At 36.4% G+C, this 25,691-nt stretch overlaps 1 protein-coding gene across 1 annotated transcript in view; it reads right to left on the reverse strand.

The window, feature by feature from the left end:
- Window positions 1-14,491: 14,491 nt before the first annotated feature.
- The window catches only part of AEBP2 (AE binding protein 2), a 64,306-nt gene continuing 53,106 nt past the window's right edge, over window positions 14,492-25,691 (reverse strand). The window contains exons 6-9 of the mRNA XM_004755734.3: window positions 22,937-23,004; window positions 19,250-19,363; window positions 16,613-16,639; window positions 14,492-16,063 (exon numbers count right to left, since the gene is read on the reverse strand). Of these exons, the coding sequence (XP_004755791.1) occupies window positions 16,018-16,063; window positions 16,613-16,639; window positions 19,250-19,363; window positions 22,937-23,004 (255 nt within the window). The 3' untranslated portion in view covers window positions 14,492-16,017. The remainder of the gene's footprint in view (window positions 16,064-16,612; window positions 16,640-19,249; window positions 19,364-22,936; window positions 23,005-25,691) is intronic.

Here is a 25,691-nt window from a genome sequence, read left to right on the forward strand (position 1 = left end):
ATAGGGCAGAATGACTTTGATTGGCTCATGAGTAGACTGGACACAGTTGCGGAAAGCATCTGTGAGATTGGGGATCTATCGGTAACAACTTCCAAAACTAGAAAAGCAAGGGAAAGAAGAAAAGAAAAGAAAAAGGGAACAGAATATCCAAGGACAGTGGGATAGCTACGTGCAATGGGAAGCCAAGGAGAGAGAGAAATGAAGAGAAGAAATATTTAAAGCATAGAGACAGAGAATTTCCTAAAATTAATGTCACACAGCAAACCACAGGTACAGGAAGCTCAAAGAACTAGCAAGATAAAATGCCAAAAAAATCTACAACTAGGCACGTCATATTCAAATTACAGAAAATCAAAGATAAAGAGAAATTGTGGAAAGAAGCCAGAGGCAAAAAAATACCATCTCTATAGAGCAGCATGGATAAGAATAACATCAGACATCTTCTCAGAAACCACACAATTAAGGAAAGTGGAATGAAATATTTAAAGTGTTGAAAGAAAAAAAAATTATAAAGTGTTGAGAGAAAAAAAAGGCTAAAATTCTGTATCCTGTGAAATTATCCTTCAAAAGTGAAGAAGAGAGATAAATACCATATGATTTCACTTTATATGTGAAATCTAAAAAACAAAATAAATGAACAGAAGCCGACTCATAGATACAGAGAACAATCCGGTTGCCAGAAGGGAGATGGGGTGGGAAGAGGGACAAAATGGAGGGGATTAAAAATTGCAAACGTCTAGTTATAAAATAAGTGACAGGGGTACAATGTCCAGCATAGAGAACATGGTTAACAATACGGTAACAATTTTGTGTGGTGACATATGGTGGCTTGATTTATCACAGTGATCACTTCATAATGTGTGTGTGTGTGTGTGTATGTGTGTATTGAACACTGTGTTATATACCTGATATTAATATGATATTGTAGTCAATGACACTTCAATTTAAAAAAAAAGTAAAGGAGAAATGCTTTCTCAGGCAAACAAGAATGGAATTTGTAGCCAGTAACCTGTCTTGCAAGAAATATTAAAAGAAGTTGTTCATGGGCACCTGGCTGGCTCAGTCAATAGAGCATCTGACTTTTGATCTCTGGGTCATGAGTTCAAGCCCCATGTTAGGTGTGGAGACTATTTAAAAATTAATAAAATATTTAAAAAAGAAAAGCTCTTCAGAGAGAAGGAAATATTGGTCAGAAACTCAGATCTGCAAAGAGGAAGAACATTAGAGAAGAAAGAAGTGAAGATAAATACTTCCACTGCTGCCCTTTTCTTTTTTTTTTTTTTTTGTCATATTTACTTTGTTATGTGTCATAAATTAGAAGTGATTTCAAAAAAATATTTTTAAGTAATTTCAATCCCTAGGCAATCAGATTTGTGTTAAGAAGTGTAAATAGTTTGGAAGCAGGCAAGGAAATGATCCAAAAAACTTAGTTAAGGCTTCCTTGACCCGGGGCAGCTAGGTGGCTCAGTCGGTAACCATCTGTCTTCGACTTGGGTCGGGTCTTGGGATGGAGTCCCGCATAGAGCCCTGCAGGGAGCCTCCTTCTCCTGCTCCCTTTGCTGCTCCCCCTGCTTGTGCACACTCTGTCAAATAAATAAGAAAGAAAGAAATCTTCTGAAGGTAACAAGGAATTCCATAAAATACCAGAGAGCCCATCAGAAAAAAAAAAAAAAATCCTTGACACTAATTGTTTTCTTTCTGAGATGCTGACCTAAAGCTTTTAACACAACCTTGACAAATACTTTCAACTTATTAATCTCTTATCAAAAAGGCACAGTAGTTGGGCACCAGAGTGACTCTGTCACTTAAGTATCTGACTCCCAATTTCGGCTCAGGTCATGACCTCAAGGTCATGAGATGGCGCTCAGTGTTGGGTGTGGAGCCTGCTTAGGATCCTCTCTCTTCCTCTGCCCCACACACCCTTTTAAAAAGACATAGTACTAAGGTCTCTGGGTTTTGAATCAGGCTCAGCAACTTGCTGGCTGTGTAGTACTGGGAAAGTTACCTTAGTAACTCATCTATAAAACAAAAATAGTGAAATCTGCATTTTATATGTTAATTGTCAGTATTAAATATGAAGGTATGCAAATTTGTCTCACTCTCTGTCCAGTCAATTCTAATGCTTAATGACTGAGTATAAACACTATGCCTCTTGTAACTTTCTCTTTACACTAGCTTCATAAATTAGCTTAAAGCTAAAAGCCTATAGCTAATCTTAAGTAAATATATACAATTCCAGAGCATGCATTTTGTGGACATCTCCCCAGCTGTACCTTACTTCCCTATATCTTGGGGCGCCTGGGTGACTCAGTCGATTAAGCATCTGCCTTCTGCTCAGCTCATGATCCCACGTTCCTGGGATCGAGTCCCATGTCAGTCCTGCATCAGGCTTCTTGCTTGGTGGGGAGCCTGCTTCTCCCTCTGCCTGCCACTTCCCCTGCTTGTGCTCTCTCACAAATAAATAAATAAAATCTTTTTTAAAAATTCACTGTATCTTACATTTATTATCTTTTTTTTTTTTTGAAGATTTTATGTATTTATTTGTCAGAGAGAGAAGAAAGGTTGCAAAGCAGGGGGACTGGGAAGCAGATGTGGAGGAAGAAGCAGTCTCCCCACTGAGCAGGGAGCCCAGTGCAGGGCTCCATCCCAGGGCCCTGGGATCATGACCTGAGCTGAAGGCAGATGCTTAACTGACTGAGCCACCCCATTAGTTTTTAAAATAATACCTTGCTTCATCATAATAGTATGAAACCTTTAAAACAAGAGGGGAAGGGGCACCTGGGTGGCTCAGTCAGTTAGGCGTCCGACTCTTGATTTCAGCTCAGGTCGTGATCTCTAGGTGATGAGATTGAGCTCTGAGTCGGGCTCAAGACGGGCCTGGAGACCACTTAATATTCCTTTCGCCCTCTCCTTCTGCCTGCTCCCCTGCTTGTATGCACACACCCACACGTGCTCGCTCTCTCTCTCAAAAAAAAAAAAAAAAAAAAGTAAAAAACAAATAAAACAAGAAGTGAAATAAAAATGTAAAAAACAAACTATTTTCTGTTTTCTCCACGGAATGGATGAAATGATCCTAGAAGAGCATCTTAAAAGTATTTCAACCTTCAATCTTCATAGTATGGCACCTGGGCTGACCCACTGGCCCATATTCCCACCCACAGGAAATGCACACTACACACATCTCTGTTGCTATGATTCACTTCTGCATTTTCTTTTTCCCTTTTTTTTCTAGCAAAAAGGATAAAATTTTAACTACCTTATATTAACTAAATTTGCTTTGAATTTCCATTTCACGTTCAAATTTCCTTATAACTATAAATGTCAACTACCTTTTCCATACTAAATATTATTCTCTATTTTAGGAAATATTCCCTATGTTGCTAAATTCCTAAGGGATTTGCACAATGTCACAAAATAAGCCTTAATGCTGAACACAAAAAAACAAATAATTTTTGGCTCAGTTTCATGGTAATGAGGTTATATTTTTCCCTATTGGAAATATATCCAGATGGGACTTGTCTGCTGGTTTAAATATGACATATCATAAAGGCAAGACCACTTTTTTTTTTTTTAAGATTTTATTTATTTATTTGACAGACAGAGATCACAAGTAGGCAGAGATCTGAGAGAGAGAGAGAGGAGGAAGCAGGCACCCTGCTGAGCAGAGCCTGATTCGGGGCTTGATTCCAGGACCCTGGGATCATGAACTGAGCCAAAGGCAGAGGCTTTAACCCACTGAGCCACCCAGGTGCCCCAAGGCCACTTATTTTTAAAAGATTTATTTATTTGAGAGAGAGTGAGAGCATGCACTAGGGCAGGAGTGGGGCAGAGGGAGAGAGGGAGAGAATCTCAAGCAGACTCCCCAACTGAGTGCAAATCCTGACATGGGACTTGATTTCACAACCCTAGGATCATGACTTGAGCCAAAATAAATAGTTGAGGGGCGCCTGGGTGGCTCAGGTCATGATCCCAGGGTTCTGGGATCGAGCCCCACATCGGGCTCTCTGCTCAGCGGGGAGCCTCCTTCCTCCTCTCTCTCTCTCTGCCTGCCTCTCTGCCTACTTGTGATCTCTGTCAAATAAATAAATAAAATCTGGGGCACCTGGGTGGCTCAGTGGGTTGGAGACTCTGCCTTTGGCTCAGGTCATGATCCCAAGGTCCTGGGATCGAGCCCCGCATCGGTCTCTCTGCTCAGCAGGGAGCCTGCTTCCCTCTCTGCCTACTTATGATCTCTGTCTGTCAAATAAATAAATAAAATCTTAAATAAATAAATAAATAAATAAAATCTTAAAAAAAAAAAATCAATAGTTGAACACCAACAGACTGAGCCACCCAGGCACCATAAGGCAAGACCACTTCTAAGGACTTTAAGGGCATTTTTGGTGTTTTATTTCTTAAAAAGATAAAATAAGTAATGGACTGTATTTTGTATTACTCCATTACATTTCTACATCCCATTTCAAAAGAAAACATGCATTGGTACAGATCATCACAGAGCAAAAAGGACACTTGCTTTGTTTTTTAACATTTTATTTATTTGATAGAGTGTGAGTGACAGCAAGAGAGACAGAGCTCAAGTTTATGAGAGAGAGGGGGCAGCGGGGAAAGAGAAGCAGATTCAGCAGGGAGCCCGACACGGGGCTCAGTCCCAGATCATGACCTGAACTGAAGACAGATGCTTAACTGACTGAGTCACCCAGGCACCCTTAAAAGGACACTTGTCCTACTCCCTCACCTCACTCCAAAACAAGTTGGAACTGGATAGTGAATTTGACTAAAACCTGATATTAACTTTCCCAGTAATAAACTCTGGCCAAGTCTTCCCATCGCCACTCCACCAGGCCCAGCTTATCTACTAGGAGGCATGGTGGCCAAAACAAATCTGACCAACAGTTCCCTTTCTGTAACCTTAAATTGCTCCCATCAGTCTTTCAGAGAGCCAGCCTGTGGTGCATGGAGATAAGGTCTTCAGCATGGGTCCTCCCTACCCCACCCACCCACCCACCCACCACTACCACCAGCCCCGACCCTGACTGCTGCCTGTCCTCATGCTCCAGGACTGGCCAAATGCTCGCTGGGCCTCCACAGTACCCCAGGCCTAGCTCCAACATGGCACCTCACACCGCACAGAAATTGATACTGCCGTCCTCTCCATACTCTCCAGTCCTTGAAGTGTAAACAGAAAATATTCATTTCTGCTCAAAGTACTTTAAGTAGGTGTTGGGTACTAAGTATTTACACGACTGTACTAAGTTTTCTGTCTTCTTTGAACGCGCCATTTCCTCTGGAAAATCCTATGTCCAGTTTGAAAGTCACTTCCTCTGGGATACCATTCACAAATTCTTCAAGAAATTTCTCCAAATATATACTATTTATGTGATTTTGGAAATACCATTTAACCTCTCTGCACTTGTTTCCCGCACCATAAAATGGAGTGATACCAACTTCGCAGAGTTATTTTAAGGATTAAATGAGTCAATATATCTGAAATATTTAGAAGAGAGTCTGGCACTTGGTGTTTGATAAATGTTCAATATTCCCATTATTCCAAATGGTAGTATTAATGCCCACTTAACCCATATTAAGGAAAAGATTTAGAGAATTCACTTAATTGCAAATGATATATCCAGTAAGGAATTAGTACCCAAAATACATAAAGAACTCACAAAACTAAAAAAATAATTATCCAATTAAAAAATGGCAGATGGGGGCACCTGGGTGGCTCAGTGGGTTAAAGCCTCTGCCTTCGGCTCGGGTTGTGATCTCGGGGTCCTGGGATCGAGCCCCGCATTGGGCTCTCTTGAGCCTGCTTCCTTTCCTCTCTCTCTGCCTGCCTCTCTGCCTACTTGTGATCTCTGTCTGTCAAATAAATAAATAAATAAAATCTTTAAAAAAAAAAAATGGCAGACGATCTGAATAGAAATTTTCCCAAAGATACACAGATGACTAGCAGACCGTGAAAAGGTGCTCATGTATCACTAATTACCAGGGAAACGCATATCAAAACCACAATGAGCTATCAGCTCACATCAGTCACAATGGCTAATATCAAAAAGACAAAACATTAACAAGCGTTGGTGAAGATGTAGAGAAAGGGGAACACTTGTGCACTGCTGGTGGGACAGTGCAGCCACTGTGGAAAACGGCATGGAAGTTCCTCAAAAAATTAAGAAAAGAACTACCCTATGGGGCGCCTGGGTGGCTCAGTGGGTTAAGCCGCTGCCTTCGGCTCAGGTCATGATCTCAGAGTCCTGGGATCGAGTCCCACATCGGGCTCTCTGCTCAGCAGGGTGCCTGCTTCCTCCTCTCTCTCTGCCTGCCTCTCTGCCTACTTGTGATCTCTCTCTGTCAAATAAATAAATAAAATCTTTAAAAAAAAAAAAAAAGAACTACCCTATGACCCAGTACATCCCCACGCTAGGCATTTAACCCAAGGAAAATAAAACCACTAATTCAAATAATAATTCAAATAATTCTTGTAGAATTATTTATAATAACTAAGATATGGAGGCAACCTAATTGTCCATCAGTAGATCAATGAAGCTATGGTGTGTATACGTACATGTATCTCATATATATATATACACACACTATATGTAATAATAATGGAATATTACTCAGCCATAAAAAAGAAATCTTGTCCTTTGCAAGATGGATCGACTTAATATTCCACTAAGTGAAATATGTCTAAGAAAAAGTCACAGGGATGAAAAGCACAGCTTAGACAATAGAGCATTTTATAATGTACAGAACTGTTGAATTATTAGGTTGTATACCTGAAACTAATGTAACATTGTATTATCAACTAAATTTCAATTCTAAAAAATTTCTGGCTGAAATACAAAATAAAACCTGAGATGTTCCCAGGGTGCTTGCATGGCTCTGCCAGCTGAGCCTTCAGCTCAATTTCAGCTCAGGTCACAATTTCAGGGCGGTGAGATTCAGCCCCAAGTCCAGCTCCACACGTGGCAAGGAGACTGCTTCTCTCTCTCTCTCTCTCTAAAATAAATCAATCTTTAAAATAAAATAGGGGCGCCTCGGTGGCTCAGTCAGTAAAGTGTCTGCCTTCAACTAAGGTATGATCCCAGGGTCCTGGAATGGAGCCCAGAGTTGGGCTCCCTGCTCAGGGGGTAGTCTGCTTTTCCCTCTCCCTCTGCCCACTCCCACTCATGCTCTCTCTCCTGGTCTCTCAAAAAAATAAAATCTTAAAAAATGAAATGAAATGAAATAAATTAAATGAAGTATTTCCATGTTCGTTAAAAATAAGTGATTTAATTGGGTTACCTTTGGTACATCCCTTTGGTACACGGGATGTAAGGATAAGCAGTTCTTACTATACCTAAATTTTTTATCACAATCAACTTGAACCATTGATCATTGTTTACCATCATTTGGCAGCTGTTAAGCATATCAAGTATCTGTTTCTAACGAGGTCTTAGGTTGAATTAATGCAGCTTGCTGCTTGTTTGGAAAGTACCCAGGTCCTGCTCTTGCTCAAGCCAACTCTCAAGGAATTTATAAACTCTTCACTGGAGGTGAAATTTAAACCTCACCTAGATTTTCAAAGAAAGTATGTAAATTGTATTCACTGGTCTTCTACCTTAAATCAATTCTACTATAAATTCCTCTAAATTGGGGTGCCTGGGTGGCTCAGTTGGTCAAGCTTAGGACTCGGTTTCAGCTCGGATCATGATGCCAGGGTCCAGAGATCAAGCCCTGTGTTGGGCTCGACCCTCAGCACTGAGTCTCCTTGTCCCTCTTCCTCTGCTCCTACCCCTGCACACACACTCTCATAAATAAATAAAATCCTTTTTTTTTTTTTAAGGAAAAAATAAATTCCCCTAACTCATGATACCTCCACCTTGGCTGTCTAATAAGCATCCCAATATAAACCATTCAAAGCTTAATTCAGCTCCCTCCTGTCCATCCTGCAGTCGTTCCCATAACTACTGAGGCTGGCAGCTCTATTTTAACCAGTATCATGCCAAAATAACCTGGACTCATTCTTAACTCTCATACCACATCTGAACTCTCAGCAAATCTACCTCCAGTGAATTTCCAAGTTCCAACTTGTTACCACCACACATTCTGGTTCCAGATTATACTTACAGTCCTTTAAATGCTCATCCAGCCTCTGCCTTTGCTCCCTTATAGTCAATTCTTCAGTCATTAGAATGACTCTTTAAAAACAATTCAGAACATCACTTTTCTCTGCTCAAATCCTTCCAACGGCTTCCCATCTCCGCAAAGATAAAATTACTTTTTAATGTTTTTTAATGTCTTGTTAAACACAGCATCACCAATGCCTGGAGTCATGCTAAGACAATGTAAGCGAAATGTACATTTGAATAAATGATCTTGCCTCGAGGGTTTTTATACTTGCTGTTCTCTGTGCCAGGAATGCTTATTCCCCAGATATTACATGACTTCCCACTAAAGCTCCTACAAGGCTTTGCTCAAGTATAACCCTTCAGTAAGGCCTTATGAGCTACCCTACTTAACGTGCATGACAAATTCTGTCCTTCCCTCCATTTTCTTTTCCTTCATAGAACTTATACCACCTCAACCCTCTGTACATATTACTCATTTACATATTGTCTGTCATCCCTCATCCACACACTTTTAAGTTCCATGAGATCAAGAATATTTATTTTGTTCATCACCGAACCCCTAGCATCCAGGGCAGAGACCCTTGAACTTCGCAGAGGCGCTAAGATTCTGTGTTTCATTAATAGTTTATTAAATTCAAACACTAACAGTTAACTTCAGGACATCCCTAGTATGGCACAACAAATTTCTTTGGTAGAAATACTTGCTCTAACATCTTCAGTATAAACACCCAAAGACTTCCATCTTAGGCCACACAACTATCTTAAAAACTGATATTAAGTTAAAATGAAACAGATAACTGCTTTTTAAAAAACTGCCTTAAAGGTTTCTTTAAACACTGCCTAATCACATCCCAGAAGTCTTTCATACTTAATAAATCTGAAGTGATGATCTGGAATAATAACCTGAAGTCAGTAGAGTTCAGGTAATTTTGTGCTCCCACTACCTACTTAATATATAAATAGAAAACAGATAAAATGTGATCACTAGATAAGTAGGAAATGTAAATATTTAGCATATTTGTTGTTCCATTTAAAAATCGTCATGCTACGTGAAAGCCAAACACCATAGAGTACACTCTATATGATTCATTTACATTTTAGAAAATGGAAACCCATCTACATTAAGAGACTATAGCTCAGTGTTTGGCTGGCCTGGGCTGCGGAGGACACAATACAGACAAGCATGAGGAAACTTTGGGAGGCCAACGGAAATGTTGTGTAATTGTTGATTTCATGGTTATGTGCATCTGTCAAAACTCATCTAATTGTACCATTAAAACTGACTCAGAAATAAAATACTGAAGTCAAGATGAAAATGAGATTATTTTTGTGATTACATGTGATTGGAGAGCTTCTTATTCCCCAAGAATAATCAGAAGATGAAGGAACTTACATGAGATTTCTTCCAATGATAAAAGACCAAGTCTAGAATGAGTTTAAAGGAATTAGAAGATCCAGGGGTACCTGGGTGGCTGAGTCAGTTAAGCCTCTGACTTGATTTTGGCTCAGGTCAAGATCTCAGGGGCATGGGATGGAAACCCACGTTGGACTCTGCACTCAGCAGGGAGTCAGCTTATATCCCCCCACCCACGCTTTCTGACCCTCCCCCCACTCGCTCACATGCTCTAAAATAATTAAATCTTTTTTTGAAAAAGGAGTAAGAAAACAAAGATTAAGACTGTACTCTTTCAAACCATGATCAAAACAAGGACTATACAAATTGTATCAACTAAGTAACCATAGCATGCCATTTTACAAAATGAAAAATCATGGGGCACCTGGGTGGCTCAGTAAGCTTCTGCCTTTGGCTTGGGTCATGATCCCAGGGTCCTGGGATGGAGTCCCACCTGAGGTTCCCTGCTTGGCGAGAAGCCTGCTTCTCCCTCTCCCACTCCCCCTGCTGTGTTCCCTCTCTTGCTGTCTCTGTCAAATAATCTTTAAAAAAAAAAAAAAAGACAAAAGTTCAACTTCCCCAAACCACAAAGCTAGTTTTCAATTGAACTGAGAATCAACCCAGGCAATTCTCATAACCCACTTTCCACTTCGACTGATTAAAATTTAAAGGTTGATATTTAAGTACTGGTACAGTGCAGGGAAAAACACATTCAGTTGATATTTTATGTTTACAGCACACCAAAACTTTGGCAATACCAAAACTTAAAAAAGACCCAACTCACTAACTCTTTAAGTCAGCTAATCATCTCTCCCAGGAGACTACACTACAGAAATCGCTCCAAATATATTTTCAAGGATGCTACTATATTTATTATATGACACCAAATCTGTACACAATTTCAATGTCAACCAGTAGGAATGACTAGATAATTTATGGCACATCGTACCTGGCCATAAAAAAGAATAAAGAACAGAGGTCTTGAGTAAAAGCCAAATCCTAGAACTGAATGTTTAACAATTTAAGAAGCAAGCACAGAAATAGTCAGGGAAGGACTCAACAAAAGATTTATCTGGAGACCAAAAATGTGTGGTCAGTTGAAAGTGAGGATTTTCACTTTTATCGCTATTTCCTACATATTAATTTCTTCATTTAGGCAATAATTTTAATGAGAGAAACTAAAATTAATATTTCTTAAATACTACCGATGTTGAAGACAAAGTCTGAATGAAGTGCTGATTAGCATTTAAATAGAAAATGGCATTTAAATAGAAAACTAGGTATTTTGGTTGATTTAGGGAAGAACATACAGGGAGATACACAGAAACTTAAATAAGTTTTTTTTTTTTAAGATTTTTTATTTATTTAGACAGACACAAGTAGGCAGAGAGGCAGGCAGAGAGAGAGAGGAAGCAGGCTCCCGGCTGAGCAGAGAGCCCGATGCGGGATGCAGGGCTCGATCCCAGGATCTGGGATCGTGACCTGAGCCGAAGGCAGAGGTTTTAACCCACTGGGCCACCCAGGCGCCCCTTAAATAAGCTTTCTTAACTTCTATAAAGAATGACATTTATTACATTTGCTACACTTTTAAAGCTATTAAGCAGGTATTAAGAAAATATTCAAGTACTAAGAAGAAACCAGTTAGGTTTCCTTAATTTTTGAAATTCAAAGACCTACCCTAGGAATCTTCTGACCTACACCTTTTCTTCTGCAATGCTCGATAATGTTTATACTAAACTACTTACACTGGGCCCAGTGTAAGAGTAAATGCCCACATTTTACAATCATATTATTATTCCCTTGCTACACAGTCTCTAAGAAAACTGTTTTACTAAACAGAAAAAGGCCCCAAATTTAATAATCTTACGCAAGGTGCATTATGCATAAATAAATTCCTGAAATGGTTTTAATAGGAACACGTAAGTCCTTGGCAATTTCTTAGTAAATTCCTAAGATTTGTAACACATAGATTTTTCTTTAGCAGAAGCATATAAATACTGAAAAGGAAAACAGGTTCTTCGGGGGGCAATGTTCTGGGACCATGACAAAACATTTAAATAAAGAAATCAAATATTGGGTAACTCCTTCAAAGTAGTGTTATTACTTAAAAATTTAAATCAAAGCAGTGAGTGTTATACGCAACTGATAAATTATTGAACATAACATCTGAAACTAAGTATCTACTATATGTTGGCTTAAATGAAAAAAAATGTTATTCATATCATAAATTGAGGTATTATAAAAAATGGAAAACTAAATTGAGCCCCTTATTAATAAAAATAAACCCCAAATGGTTACATTACAACTGAATATGTAAAAATATAGTAACATCAGTAATCCTTTATATTGAGAATGTTCAGACAAACAGAAGTGTATCTCCCTTTATAGGGTCATAAATAAAGGTACATAAATATTATCACAGTGTGGTTTAAGCCAGATTGTTCTATCCTATTAGTGTTTTATGGACATAATTCTCCAAAACATGTTCCTGCAACAAGTACTCACCTGTAACACCCTTTCAACAGACTGTCTTACAGACTATTTCATGCCATGTATCATGCTAGGGACTGGCTGTGGCAGAAACAGTGAAAACAACTTTACAGTGGTATTACAATGTACATTTATTTCCTCTCACACATTGCAAAAAGCAGTTTGGTATAGTGAAAATAATACTGACCGAGGGGGGAAAAAAATGTGCTTTGTAACTCCTGCTGTAGCCATGTACAACTCCTTTTTAATTTTCAGAGTAATAGAACCATGTATTATATACCATCCAAACCTGATTCAGAAAATAAATTGGACTATGTCAATATTTTAAGTCTTTTTTAATTAAAAATAAAAATACAGCATTTCATTACATTTTTAAGGCTCTTGAGGTTCATAACCATTAGAAATGACAAAATACTCTAACCTAAAAGGATAAAAAAGAATGCTGCAGACCCTTATTTATATTAAAACTACTGGGGCGCCTGATTGGTGCAGTTGGTTAGGCGTCTGACTCGGTTTCAACTCAAGATGTGATCTGGGTGGTAATGAGGGTCAGGAGATTGAGCCCCGCATCTGGTTCTGCGTTCAGCACAGAGTCTATTTCAGACTCTCCCTCCTGCTCCCTACCCCTCCCCAACCCCCCCCCCAACAAATAAATAAATAAATAAATCTTTTAAAAAATATATATAAAGCTGTAGTGCTGGAATTATAAAGTCCTCCACAATGTCACATTCTCTAAGAATTAAATTAAAAAAAGAAAAGTATGCATGAAATTTTTAAGAAACTTTATCCTTCTAAAAAATAGTCTACATTTTCTAGAAGAGTATTTTTCATTTTCAAAATTTACCATTACGGTTCCCCAAAAACCCAAAACATTCAGGGTGCCTCACTAGCTCGATGAGTGCAACATGCAACTTTGATCTCAGGGTTGAGTTCAAGCCCCAGGGTATAGAGATTGCTTAAGTCTTAAAACTCCAAAACATTCAAATGACATACAGGATTTAACTACCTTTCTTAAGAAAGACTGTTATGTTTATTAGCATCTCCTTGTAGGTCTGTAACCCTAGGCCCTGTTTGACAGATAAATAACAGTTTATCATACCTAAACTAAGAATTTGTGTTTGCCTTTTAGAGAACTACCCAGACATATTAAAAAGACTTAAAAATAATAATAAGTATATAGAAAGCCCCCACCAACTATTTTATAGACTTCAATCATATTTTCCCATTTTAAATTTTTTCAGAGTAACATTTCTGTTAATCATATATTATTAAAACAAGAATTCAAATAACAAACAATAAAAGATTTTTTAAATAACTAGCAAATTCTACCCTTTTAAGAATACTTATGTATTTAAAACATTTTATTAAGGTGTGAAAGGGAAAGAAGTTTTACAGTCAAAGATTTACTGACATAATTATCAATGCTTTCAATCAGAGTAAAACAAATCTTAAAATATGTATTGAGGGTTAATTACTTTTCATCTTAATTTCCTTCAATCTGAAATTCAGAATTCATGTGTGTCCACTTTAGGGAAAATTTATATAGGAAAAAATTTATTAGAAAAATAAAGAATTTAAAATTTTACAATATTTTCCACTTCCAAAATTCTTTTATATAGAGCAGGTGTGCCTTATGGCTTAAACATAATCTGATTTACAATTCTCATTTAGTCCTAAGGAAACAAAAACACAAATGGTGAAATGTTGGTAACTATTAAGAATTTCAATGTATAATTTTTTTTAAAAAACACCATTTGTTGCAGGTACCTAATATATAACAATATTTACTGAAAAGTTACTGTACTGGTTTGGTACCAAAATTAATACTATTAGATTAAAATGTAGATTAATTTGTGTGGCCTATGTTTATTTTCCAAAATTTTATCGACTATATCAGGAACTGGCAAATTTTTCCTTAAAAGGTCAGAGATTAAGTATTTTGGGTTTACAGGCCTTACGTTCTCACTCCTCGACTCTGCCACTACAGGGAGAAACCAGTCACAGACAATACATACATGAACGAATACACGCCTGTGGGTGCCAGTTTGCCTGCTGCTGAACCATACAATGGATTCTGATAATTTCAGGTGCCATACTCCAAATATGTCAGATATGGGGGTTAGGAGAAACAATATAAATGGTAAACATCACTAAATAAACTATTTTTGGTTAAAATGTTCACACTTATTTCCCAATCTTAATTGCATGTGTATACATGTATATATACAAGTTATAAAACTATTTCATTTTAATTCCATATTCCTTTTGGTGTTTTAGTATAGATAGTATCGGACCAAAGTCAAATAAGCAGCAAAGTACCATGAGTAATTAAGTACTCAGAGGCTAGCTAATCCATAACCATGAAATTTGGTTTTGACATCTAAATATTTCCAAACAATGAAAAAACTTATTTGTTGTGCCCTTCAAGAAAATATGAGATGTATATTTCAGATGTCGTTTTAAAATTTAATTGAATTGTTACAATTTTGAAGCTAAATGTGATTTGCTTTTGTTTTATTAGAAAAAATACTCAGGCAAGGTCTACAATCATCGGTCAATTAAGAATGACTTACAAGAACATGAGGCAATAAAATAAAAAATACAGGTACAAACTATATATCTGAAACACTTCTATTTGGCAATTTTATAACAAATCAAAATTTTAAAATAACAAAGAAGATTGCAGATTACTTCGTAGATACAGAATAAAGCAAATGATGAAGTGCTTAAGCAAAAGAAAACAAAAAAAAAAGTAAAACACACTGCTTTTCTCTTCAAAAATAAAATCACATTTGCTACAGATCAAACAGATAATACCCTTATTAAACAACCATTCCAGAACGTCTTATAGTAGCAGTGCTTTTATTTGCACTTCATTTAATTTTATATGACTCATTTCATGTATATAGCTCTTTACCCCACTGTTAACGAATAAAGTCTCCCATAATTTTTACTATTTTTAAAATTTTTTTAAAGTAAATGAGAAATGATTTATGTATCATGGAACCTTTCCCATTTTGGAACCAAAGGCTTAATTCTATATTTTTGTCTATTCTTTTCTTTAAAAAATTTAGTGTAAAAACTGCTGGTTTTTATATCACTGTAGTAAAGTGAAAACTCCTCAATCAGGAGTATTTTCTGCAGTTTGACTGCATATAACCACATATACTTTACAATATGTCCTTCCAACAGTAAGGAAATAATTGATTTCACGGTCACTGTCAGAAATGAGTGCCATAATTCTATTATGGGTATAGGTCCTCCCTCAAAAGACTTTCTGGAAGGATGTTCAATGTGTTTTGTTCTTATAGATATTAACAGTAGTACATAGTCCCTTAAGTCTGCAAAGACATTTATTGTTAAAGAAGGTGCTTTATTAACAATTCCTCTGGCAGCACTAGTGAATTACAATATCCTTCAATATTATTTCTACCCATAATATATACATTTAACTTTCATGCCTCTAGAAAAACATCTACAGTACATTTCATAATATAAAAATATATTACAAATCTGCTGAATTATTTACAAGCAATGTTCTATTATCTCTATGCAACATTTGTTTGATACAATACTAACAAGTTACACATATTTCCATTTCTGTAAGTTAAAAAAAATCCATATGGCTTCTTGCTTACCAAGCAAGAAAGTGATTTTATTTTCCTTTCAAAACCAACTTTGGTGCATAAAGGATTCAGTTTGAAATACTTTAAAAAAAAAATTTTTTTTTCTTATGTTAAGAAAAAACAACTCATAAACCAAATGCTTTCCTCAGAAAAAAAAAAAAAATTAGAGGCTTATATAGGTTAAAATGAAAATATGAGGATTATTCAAATAATTGGAAATAGAGGTTTTTCAAAAACCGTTAACAGATTAGTTATATAAGGTAAATATTAACATACTGTACTCCATGAGAAAACCCTAGTCCTGAAAAGGGAGCCACCAGACATACTGCAACACTCTTTAACAGAAATTTTCAGCCCTAATTCGATAGACGAATTTTTAGTTGATTGCAAATGTCGTTCACTGTTTGCTTAAATACAAATTGAACACTTTTCTTATCAGAGTTCTGCAAAAGAACACAAATGGCAACCAATCACATCTATTTATCATAATCGAAAGGTAAATTATCTCTTGATAATTTTCATTGTCAAAATATTTCCTAATATGACTTCAAATCAATAGACACTGTCAAGACAAACATCCTTACAGTGCTTTTGGTATTTTTAAGGGCACATGTTGTAATTGTTTTCTTTCCAATATAAACTACTGTAATCGCTAAAAGGGGGGAAAAAGCAGCTTAAAGCAGCAAGCATGCAAAGCCTTTAAGAAGCTGTTCCACTAAGTTGCCAGAAGAGTGTTTGCTCAGTCTCCCACAGTACCATTCCATGAAAATGTGGATATACAGTAATATATTAATATATTCCACAGAAGAGCCTACTTCATTCACAGAATGTTTACACTAAGCATAAATATTATTCTAAATACTGGATTTAAGAAAAAAAAAAAAAGGAAAGGGGTTGACTCTAATGTGCAACTTTTACTAAACCCATTGTCAGTGACTAAGACTGCAGGTGTCCCCGCTTGTTTGCTTTTTATGTATTTATTTATTTTTTACCTCTTCAACCTCTTCTGCGGCATTGTTCTAGAAAAAGAGAAAAAAGAATATTATTTTATTCGAATGAATCAAAAACACATTAAGTATTTCAAAAGAGACATTAAAAACATTAAATAAGATATAAGCAATGTGATAATCATTGATCATTAAAATTTATTTCCAAAGCCTTCATACTTTAATAATTGCAAACTCGGTTACATAATACAGCTTTTTAATAATTTTTTTTTTAAGTAATCTGATTCTAAAAGAGATTCTCATGCTTAACACATGCATGTTAACCAAAGAGAACTTTAAAACTGATGCTTAAATCTTAAGTAAATATTATTTCTAGTTTTCATTTTGAGTATATTTTTAGAAGGTTTATCATGCTTTCATTTTGAGATGTGTCTCAAGGTAAGTCTCCTAAAAGAAGTTAGAACAATTGCTTTTTTACTTAATTTCACAAGTTTTCCGAATCCAAATCCAGCCCTTGCTCACATGTTACATCACAGCAGATGTAGCCAGTTCTATTAATCTGTACCACTTTAGGAAAGACTTAATGCTAACTTCCAGAACAGGAGAAGCATAAAGGTTTAGACTCAAAATTAAATGTTAAGAACAGGTAGGGGTTGGGGGTGGGGGGTAAAATACAGTTAAAGAAAAATAACTCCACAGATGCATTTAATAGGTCTTAAAAACATGTTCATTACCCAAAAATGAAATCAGTAAGAACTGCAGATGTACACTTTTGAAAACATGAAATGCACTTCCTATGTTCTTTTGGACAGTAGTTCTGCACCTGAATTTTTTAAGTCCCTAAAAATATTCACTAAAATATCTAATTTGCTTACAGTATACACAAAAATTACAAAAATAAGCTGGTCTGTGAAAAAGGAAGACCCTTAGAGAGGGGCAAGTAGAACATAGGGCAGAAACACAGAAGTTAGTCTGAATCTTGTAATTAAGATTCATGCCCCTTTGCCAACCCTCTGCATAAGGGATGTTTACAACCAGTTCTAATAGCAGGGTGGCTTTCCCAAAATATCACTCTTTTAGAATGCTAATTTTAATTACTCCCTTCAAAGAGTAAGCAGAAATAAACCCTAAATTAAGTACCAGTAAATAAAGAATATTCAATTATTTTTCTTATCAAGAGAAAGGTAAATCGTGACTTTCCCATATTTTTGGTAGTGGATTTCCTTCAGTCTTCTCCTTTAAGGTAATTTCACTATTTATTACGCTAATCTCTAACACAGTTCATCACAAAAAAACAAGTTTTGTTTTCTTTTTTTTAAAGATTTTATTTATTTATTTGTCAGAGAGAGTGAACACAGGCAGACAGAGTGGCAGCAGAGGCAGAGAGAGAGGGAGAAGCAGGCTTCCTGCCAAGCTAGGAGCCCGATGTGGGACTCGATCCCAGGACACTGGGATCATGACCTGAGCCGAAGGCAGCCGCTTAACCAACTGAGCCACCCAGGCATCCCACAAAAAAACAAGTTTTGATGGTACTTATTATTAGCACCTTCATCAGATGTTTAAAATAAATTTGGGGGGGGGAGTAGGGAAAACTGTAGAGTCTCAGTGTTTCCACATGGCAAGGCCCATTATGTTAGAATTTCATTCTCCAAAGGTATCTCCAATTATAAGAAATCTTATTATACTGAATTACATTCCAAAAAATTGAGTCATAGAATAAACAGAACCTTCAAAGTGTTTAATTGCTTCAGAATTTGGCATAGGACACAGTCTCCTTATGATAACTAAAATTCACATTTGGTATTATCAATTATTATATGCTATTTATTCAACCTATTTCTATGCAAAATACATATCAAATTAAAACTGATTTTAAAAACACACAAGTTTGCTCATGAAGAGTGCTTCTTAAGCATTTTCACCACTTTCTGAATTACCCTAGTATATGTCATTTGGATGGAGGCAGTAAGGAGAGTTCAGTCACATACTATCTGTGTAACCTTGGGCAAGCTATTTAAACTCTTGCCTCAGTTTTCCAATCTGTAAAACAGAGATAGTAACACCTACTTCACAGGCTGCTGTGAGGATGAAGTGTATGTAAAGCACCTAGCAAAGTGACTCAGCACATAGTCAGAAATGTTGGTCTCTTCTCCTTCCCCCCCTATACCTTCATAAGCACAGCACACTAAAACAAAGGTCAGATCAGAAAATTATTAGCAATGTGAACACTGAGCTACCTCTTAAAAACAAACACAACAATATTTAAACTGTACTCCTAAAAAGTTTGGGTGGAGTATAAGTTTAAAAATTCAACCATTTATGGTATTTTAGGCCACATGGAATATATTCCCAGACCCACAAAAGATTGGTATCATAAAAAGAATTACATACTTAAATAAGAGGCACTTATTTTTGAAATACTATATATATTACAATCTAAGCTACGTAAGATAAATCTGGAATTAAACTGGCATATAAACTTTACCAAAATATTATCTTTCTGGATCCTAAAATTTATAAATGTTTATATAATGGAATTTCCATATACAAAGCTCCAGAAAGCAAACTATGCTTGGTACTGAAATTTAGTGCTTAAAAATAAGTCTTAACCTTATATCCAAAATTTAGAGAGATTTAATATTACAATTCAAAAGTAAAACATCAAATCAAGAATTAAATTACCTGTATATGTTTGGATCCAAAAGCAAGGCAGTATCTTTGGGTAGCTTTGATAAATGAACTACTTTAGTTTTTAACTGATGTCGTTCACTTTCATTCACCCACACATCAGGCAGACTACAAATTAAAAAAACAAGCATAAATGAAATAACATTAATCTTAAAGCTTATTCTTCCCTCCACCCCGGGAAACCAGGGGTTTCCCTTTTTTCTTTTTTTTTAAAGATTTTATTTATTTATTTGACACAGAGAGAGAGATCACGAGTAGGCAGAGAGGCAGGCAGAGAGAAAGGAGGAAGCAGGCTCCCTGCTGAGCAGAAAGTCCAATACGGGGCTCCATCCCAGGATGCTGAGACCATGACCTGAGCCAAAGGCAGAGGCTCAGCGTACTCTTCGTATAACCTTACACTACCCAGACTTTTCTGCTAGTGTGACTGAGTCACCTAGGTTAACAAGCTTTTCAGGAGCCAAGGAACAGCAAGGATGCAGAGTCTCAGCTAAAAAGTGGCAGTGAAATTTCAGGCATGAATTTGAGAATGAGTTAGGAATTTTTGGTGGCAAAGCCACATCAAACTCAGAATCATGCATTATAAAACACTGTCTTTTAATTTACTAACTAAATTCATATTTGAGCTTGACTTGATGACATTTTGACAATGAGTTTTATTTTTTTTTATTGAGGTACAGTTGACTTCCAAAACATAGTAATTCAACAATTTTAGACATTACTCTGTTACCGTATCACATTACGCTATTATTGACTATATTCCTCATGGTGACACCAAGTTTTTTAATGACTAAATAAGTAAACACTCCACTAGATAAACCCCATGGAAAAAAATGCACATGTGGGGCGCCTGGGTGGCTCAGTGGGTTGGGCCGCTGCCTTCAGCTCAGGTCATGATCTCGGAGTCCTGGGATCAAGTCCCGCATCGGGCTCTCTGCTCAGCAGAGAGCCTGCTTCCCTCTCTCTCTCTCTCTGCCTGCCTCTCCATCTACTTGTGATTTCTCTCTGTCAAATAAATAAATAAAATCTTAAAAAAAAAAAATGCACATGTGATCAAATCCTGAATTCAAAGAAATCTAATCCTACCAGGAAGTTCAAATAAAAGCATTTAGATACTTGGACTGATCAATTTCCAGAATACTAAGAATACACATATATTTCAATTTATCTTCAACTATGTTTATAACCTTAATATAAAAAGAGCTCTTACAAATCAGTATGAAACAGGTAAATATTTACTGGGGGAAAAGGAACAGGGGAGACAAAGGACACAAACCAACAATTCACCAAAGATTAAAATGTTTAAAAATGATCTTACATGTAATTATAGAAATACAAAATGTAAAAGGATAATAATTGACGTATTAATAGTAAGCCAGAGAAATAAGTTCTCTAATGTAAAAGGTGGGATTATAATTGGCACAAACTTTCAGAAAGGCAATGAGTATCAAAAACTGTAACATTTTGCAGTTTGTGTACTGATTTTAATAGCTTTTAATAGTGGAGAAGAATGGACAACTTTCAATGTTTCAGCTAAAAAAGAGCCCATTAAATAAATTTTACAAAGCCATTTCAAAAATATTTTACAGTAGCATTTCCACAAAACCTGGATGGAGCCAGGGGAAGGTGGTGGAAAATATGTTCTACATTAATGGCAGTTAATAGGCACAGGATTTTTTTTTTTTTAAGATTTTTATTTATTAGACAGAGAGATCACAAGTAGGCAGAGAGGCAGGCAGAGAGAGAGGAGAAAGCAGGCTCCCCGCTGAGCAGAGAGCCCGATGAGATCATGACCTGAGCCGACCTACCTGAGCCGAAGGCAGAGGCCCAACCCACTGAGCCACCCAGGCACCCCTAGGCACAAGATTTTTTAAAAAGCCAGATTTCTTTACCAATATGCTAGCATGTATTGTAAAGTCCAAAATCTATTTAAGAACTCTTAATTCATTTGACTCTTGATTTCGGCTCAGGTCATGATCACAGTGTTGTGAGATCAAGCCCCACAATGGGCTCCATTCTCTCTCTCTCCCTCTGCCCCTCCTCCTAACCCCAGTCTCTCTCCCTCCTCTTTAAAAAAAAAAAAAAAAAGAGTGCAATGGGTATTAAGGAGGGCACAGATTGCATAAAGCACTGGATTATACACAAACAATGAATTTTGGAACACTACATCAAAAACCAATGATTTACGTATGGTGACTAACATAATATTAAGAAAAATGATTAAAAAAACAGTAAGCATCCCCCCCTTCTGCCTGCCTCTCTGCCTACTTGTGATCTGTCTGTCAAACAAATAAATAAAATCTTTAAAAAAAAACAACTCTTAATTCACAGCACATTAACATGTCCTTAGAATGAGAAACATTATAGAAAAATATTTAATAACAAAGACGAATGTTAACCACATACTAAAGATTTATGAAAAACCAAGTATACACAATGAGATTCCATCCTCTTAAATTTATTCTATCCTTACTATGCAGCCATCAAAAAAAAATGAAATCTTGCCATTTGCGACAATGTGGATGGAACTAGAAGGTATCACACTTAGTGAAATAAGTCAATCAGAGAAAGACAACTATCATATGATCTCCCAGATATGAGGAAGTGGAGATGCAACGTGGGGGGTTACGGGGGTAGGAAAAGAATAAATGAAACAAGATGGGATCGGGAGGGAGACAAACCACGAGAGACTCTTAATCTCACAAAACAAACTGAGGGATGGGGGCAGCTAGGGAGAGGGTGGTGGGGTTATGGACATTGGGGAAGATAAGTGCTATGGTGAATGCTGTGAACTGTGTAAACCTGGTGAGTCACAGACCTATACCCCTGGGGCTAATAATACATTATATGTTAATAAAAAAAATTATTCTATTCTTGGAAATTTTTATTTTATCCAAAATTTCTAAGATACACTTTCATTACCTTTTCTAACAAGAAAAAAAAAATTAATGAAAAGATAAAAGGAAAATTAAGTATGAAATGTCTAATTAAGGGGCGCCTGGGTGGCTCAGTTGGTTAAGCGTCTGTCTTCAGCTCAGGTCATGATCTCAGGACCCTGGGATAGAGCCCCACCATCAGGCTCTCTGCTCAGTAGGGAGCCTCCTTCTCTCTTGCCCTCTGCCCCTCCCCCTCCTTGTGTTCTCTGATAAATAAATAAAATCAGAAAGAGAAAGAAATGAAAAGAAAAGAAAGGGGGAAGAAGTAAGAGAAAGAAGAAGAAAGGGAGAGAGGGAAAGAAAAGTCTAATTAAGGAGCACCTGGGTCAGAAAAACACAGTGCTGCTAGAAAACTAGCCAAGTGATTTTTCTATAAAATATCATTGTGTGCTAGAAATTACTCAGAAATTTTTTAAATAAATGATTCAAACAAAACCACAATTAAAGCTGCTTGCATAATACCTAAGGGTCACTGAAAAATGCTAAAAATGATTACATCCTAAAAATGACTAAAAACTGCTATAACAACTTTTATTAAAAATAGTAAAAAAGCTAGTTGTAAAGTTATACCTTGACGCAGGTACTGTAAGAGCTTTCACAGATTATTTTTTTAATACGGACAAGTCAAAATGTTTTGCAGTTTAATTTCTGTAATTCTTTTATAATATTCAAATCCAAATTTTTTAGTATAAGAGGTTAATAAAAATAAAAGAGTCTATTCATTATACATAGTATTCCAAATACTTACATGTCTTCAGGCATCCAATGAAGCAAAAGTTTTATCTTTCCAGAATCCTCTTTTCTCTTAGCTATTACCTAGTAATGATATAAAAGAGATCATAAAAATGATTTGTGGAACATTGTTTTAATATATCAATAAAAAGCACTTCTGATTCTAATTAAGATTTTTCTAAGTTCATATCCTAGACCAGATATTACTACAATATTTTGTTCTGACCTGCTTTGAGACCCTTCACCTTTGGTAATGTACTTTCACAAAAGAAAAAGAGAAAAAAGGAGTTGAAGAAGTTTTGCATTGCAAATACTAACACAATGTTAACTTTATTAAGGGCCTGAAAATGCTATTTACTTTACTATCTATTAAAGTCTGAACATTAGCTAGATTGCCAACGAAAAATTCATTATTGGTTGAAATATTTTTAAAGAACAAATAGAAAAGTAAATAAAAAATAACAACAGCTGAGATAGGAAAAGTCTTCAATTTATGACTAAGATATTTGTTGTTTGCTTGCATGTTTCTGTTTGCTGGTTGGTTTGTGTTATTTTAAAAGAAACGTGAGCCAATCTGCGTCTACAGATCAAAGTTAGTGGATCAACCTGAATAAAAAGACATATAAAACGTAGAAAGGACAACATACTTGTTATTCATTAAGAGATTCTGAAAATTCACAGAAATGCTTGAATAACTGACCAAAATTGTATTTTATAACTCTTGTTAACTTCTATGTTAACAAAATTAGCATCTTACTGTTTTCATAATCTAAATCTCAGTATCTAATCTAAGCTGCAAACAGCCACACACCTCAAAATGTATTAGGAACTAAGCAAAAATAGCACTTTATACAAAAATAAAAATACCTTCTATTCTCATTATTTCAAACCAATAGTTAAGTACTCTAATTCTAGACCTGGAACAATGAGATTAACTTAAGAACCCAACAACAGATCTGAAGATGCTGAAACAAAATACCTCTAACAAAAAAATAAGACATGAAAACAATGCAAACCAACCAACCACAGCAAGCCAACTGACTGGTAACTAGGATTCTGCTGACCTCTTCTGGAGAAGGCTCGAAAGAAAACGTTTCAATTAAAGTAAGACAAATGAGATTAACTGCACAGTATGTACCTCACAACATATTTTTCTGCAAACTGTATGGTTATTTCCTATAATTGCTTATTTGGTTTCAAGGAAACTTAAATGTACAGTTATCAGTGCATAGTCTGCCTACTAAAAGAAGTGATTCTGTGTAACATATACCACTTCCATCAAAACCTTCCTTGTCGGGGCACCTGGGTGTCTCAGTGGGTTAAGCCTCTGCCTTCGGCTCAGGTCATGATCTCAGGGTTCTGGGATCAAGTCCCGCATCGGGCTCTGCTCAGCGGGGAGCCTGCTTCCCTCTCTCTCTCTCTCTCTCTGCCTCCCTCTCTGCCTACTTGTGATCTCTCTCTCTGTTAAATAAATAAAAATCTTTAATAAATAAATAAATAATAAAATTGGTGATAAGCCCCAAACCTCACTCTTTACACTTCTCTACTTGTATTTAATTCCTAGATGATCATATCTAGTCTGATTCCTTTAAATACCACTAATATGCTGAAAATGTATTATTTGTATATGTAGCCACACCTCTTCTCTGGGCTCAAACTCTTAAATCAATCTAAGTGAAAGATGCAATGGATTCTCTATTGAATGTGTGAAAAAGTAACATCTTGACACTTCCCTCTCCCCCAATCTACTCTTCAAATTTTCTATTAAATGGCAACTCCAGGGACGCCTGGGTGGCTCAGTTGGTTAAGCAGCTGCCTTCGGCTCATGTCATGATCCCAGCGTCCTGGGATCGAGTCCCACATCGGGCTCCTTGCTCAGCGGGGAGCCTGCTTCTCCCTCTGCCTCTGCCTGCCATTCTGTCTGCCTGTGCTCGCTCTCTCCCCTTCTCTCTCTCTGATAAATAAATAAAATCTTAAAAAAAATAAATAAATAAATAAATAAATGGCAACTCCATTCTTTTGCCCAATTGCCCAGGCCAAAAACACTGGAGTCATCCTTTACTTTCATTATCAAACTGACATATGATCCACCCATAATTCTGGTCAGTAGTACTTTGAAAAGATATTTAGAATCTAACAATTCTTAGCATCTCCACTGTAACTATTCTGGCCTTTTCTCACCTCAGATACTAAAAAAAAGACTGATCCTCTTTTCCCCATCCTGACCTACACTCTGTCTTCAAGACAGAAACCCAAGCACATTAAAACCCACACGAGAGGGAAGAGATCAATGAGTTGACACTAGAAAACTTCTGAGTAATGGGAATGTTCTAGATCTTAACTGTGGCAGCAGTGGTGGATTCATAGATGAATTGTCAAAGCTCATATAAAACTATACTTTAAATGGGTGCATTTATATTTATTACACCTCAGTAAAAATTATGAAAAAAATTACATCAGACCATGGCTACTCAAACTTCAACAGTTCCCATCACAAAGAATAAAAACCAAAGTCTTAGTCCAACAAGATTCTCCCCCTATTATCTGACTTAACTCCGACTCTCTGCCTTCTTGCGTACTTGGCATACTTTCAAACATACTTGGGATATTCTTACTTTTCAATCTATATTTAATTTTTCCCTCTACCAATGATGTTCATCCCCCTAATAACTGAATGGCTCATACCCCTACTTCCTGTGAGTTTTTACAATTTTACTATTTCATCTTGTTTATCGTCTCATCATTCATTAATGGTTTTGTTCACTGTTGTA

The sequence above is a fragment of the Mustela putorius genome, unplaced genomic scaffold (genome assembly GCF_011764305.1).
Source record: "Mustela putorius furo isolate JIRA1106 unplaced genomic scaffold, ASM1176430v1.1 tig00537227_pilon_pilon_pilon, whole genome shotgun sequence".
Lineage (NCBI taxonomy): Eukaryota > Metazoa > Chordata > Mammalia > Carnivora > Mustelidae > Mustela > Mustela putorius.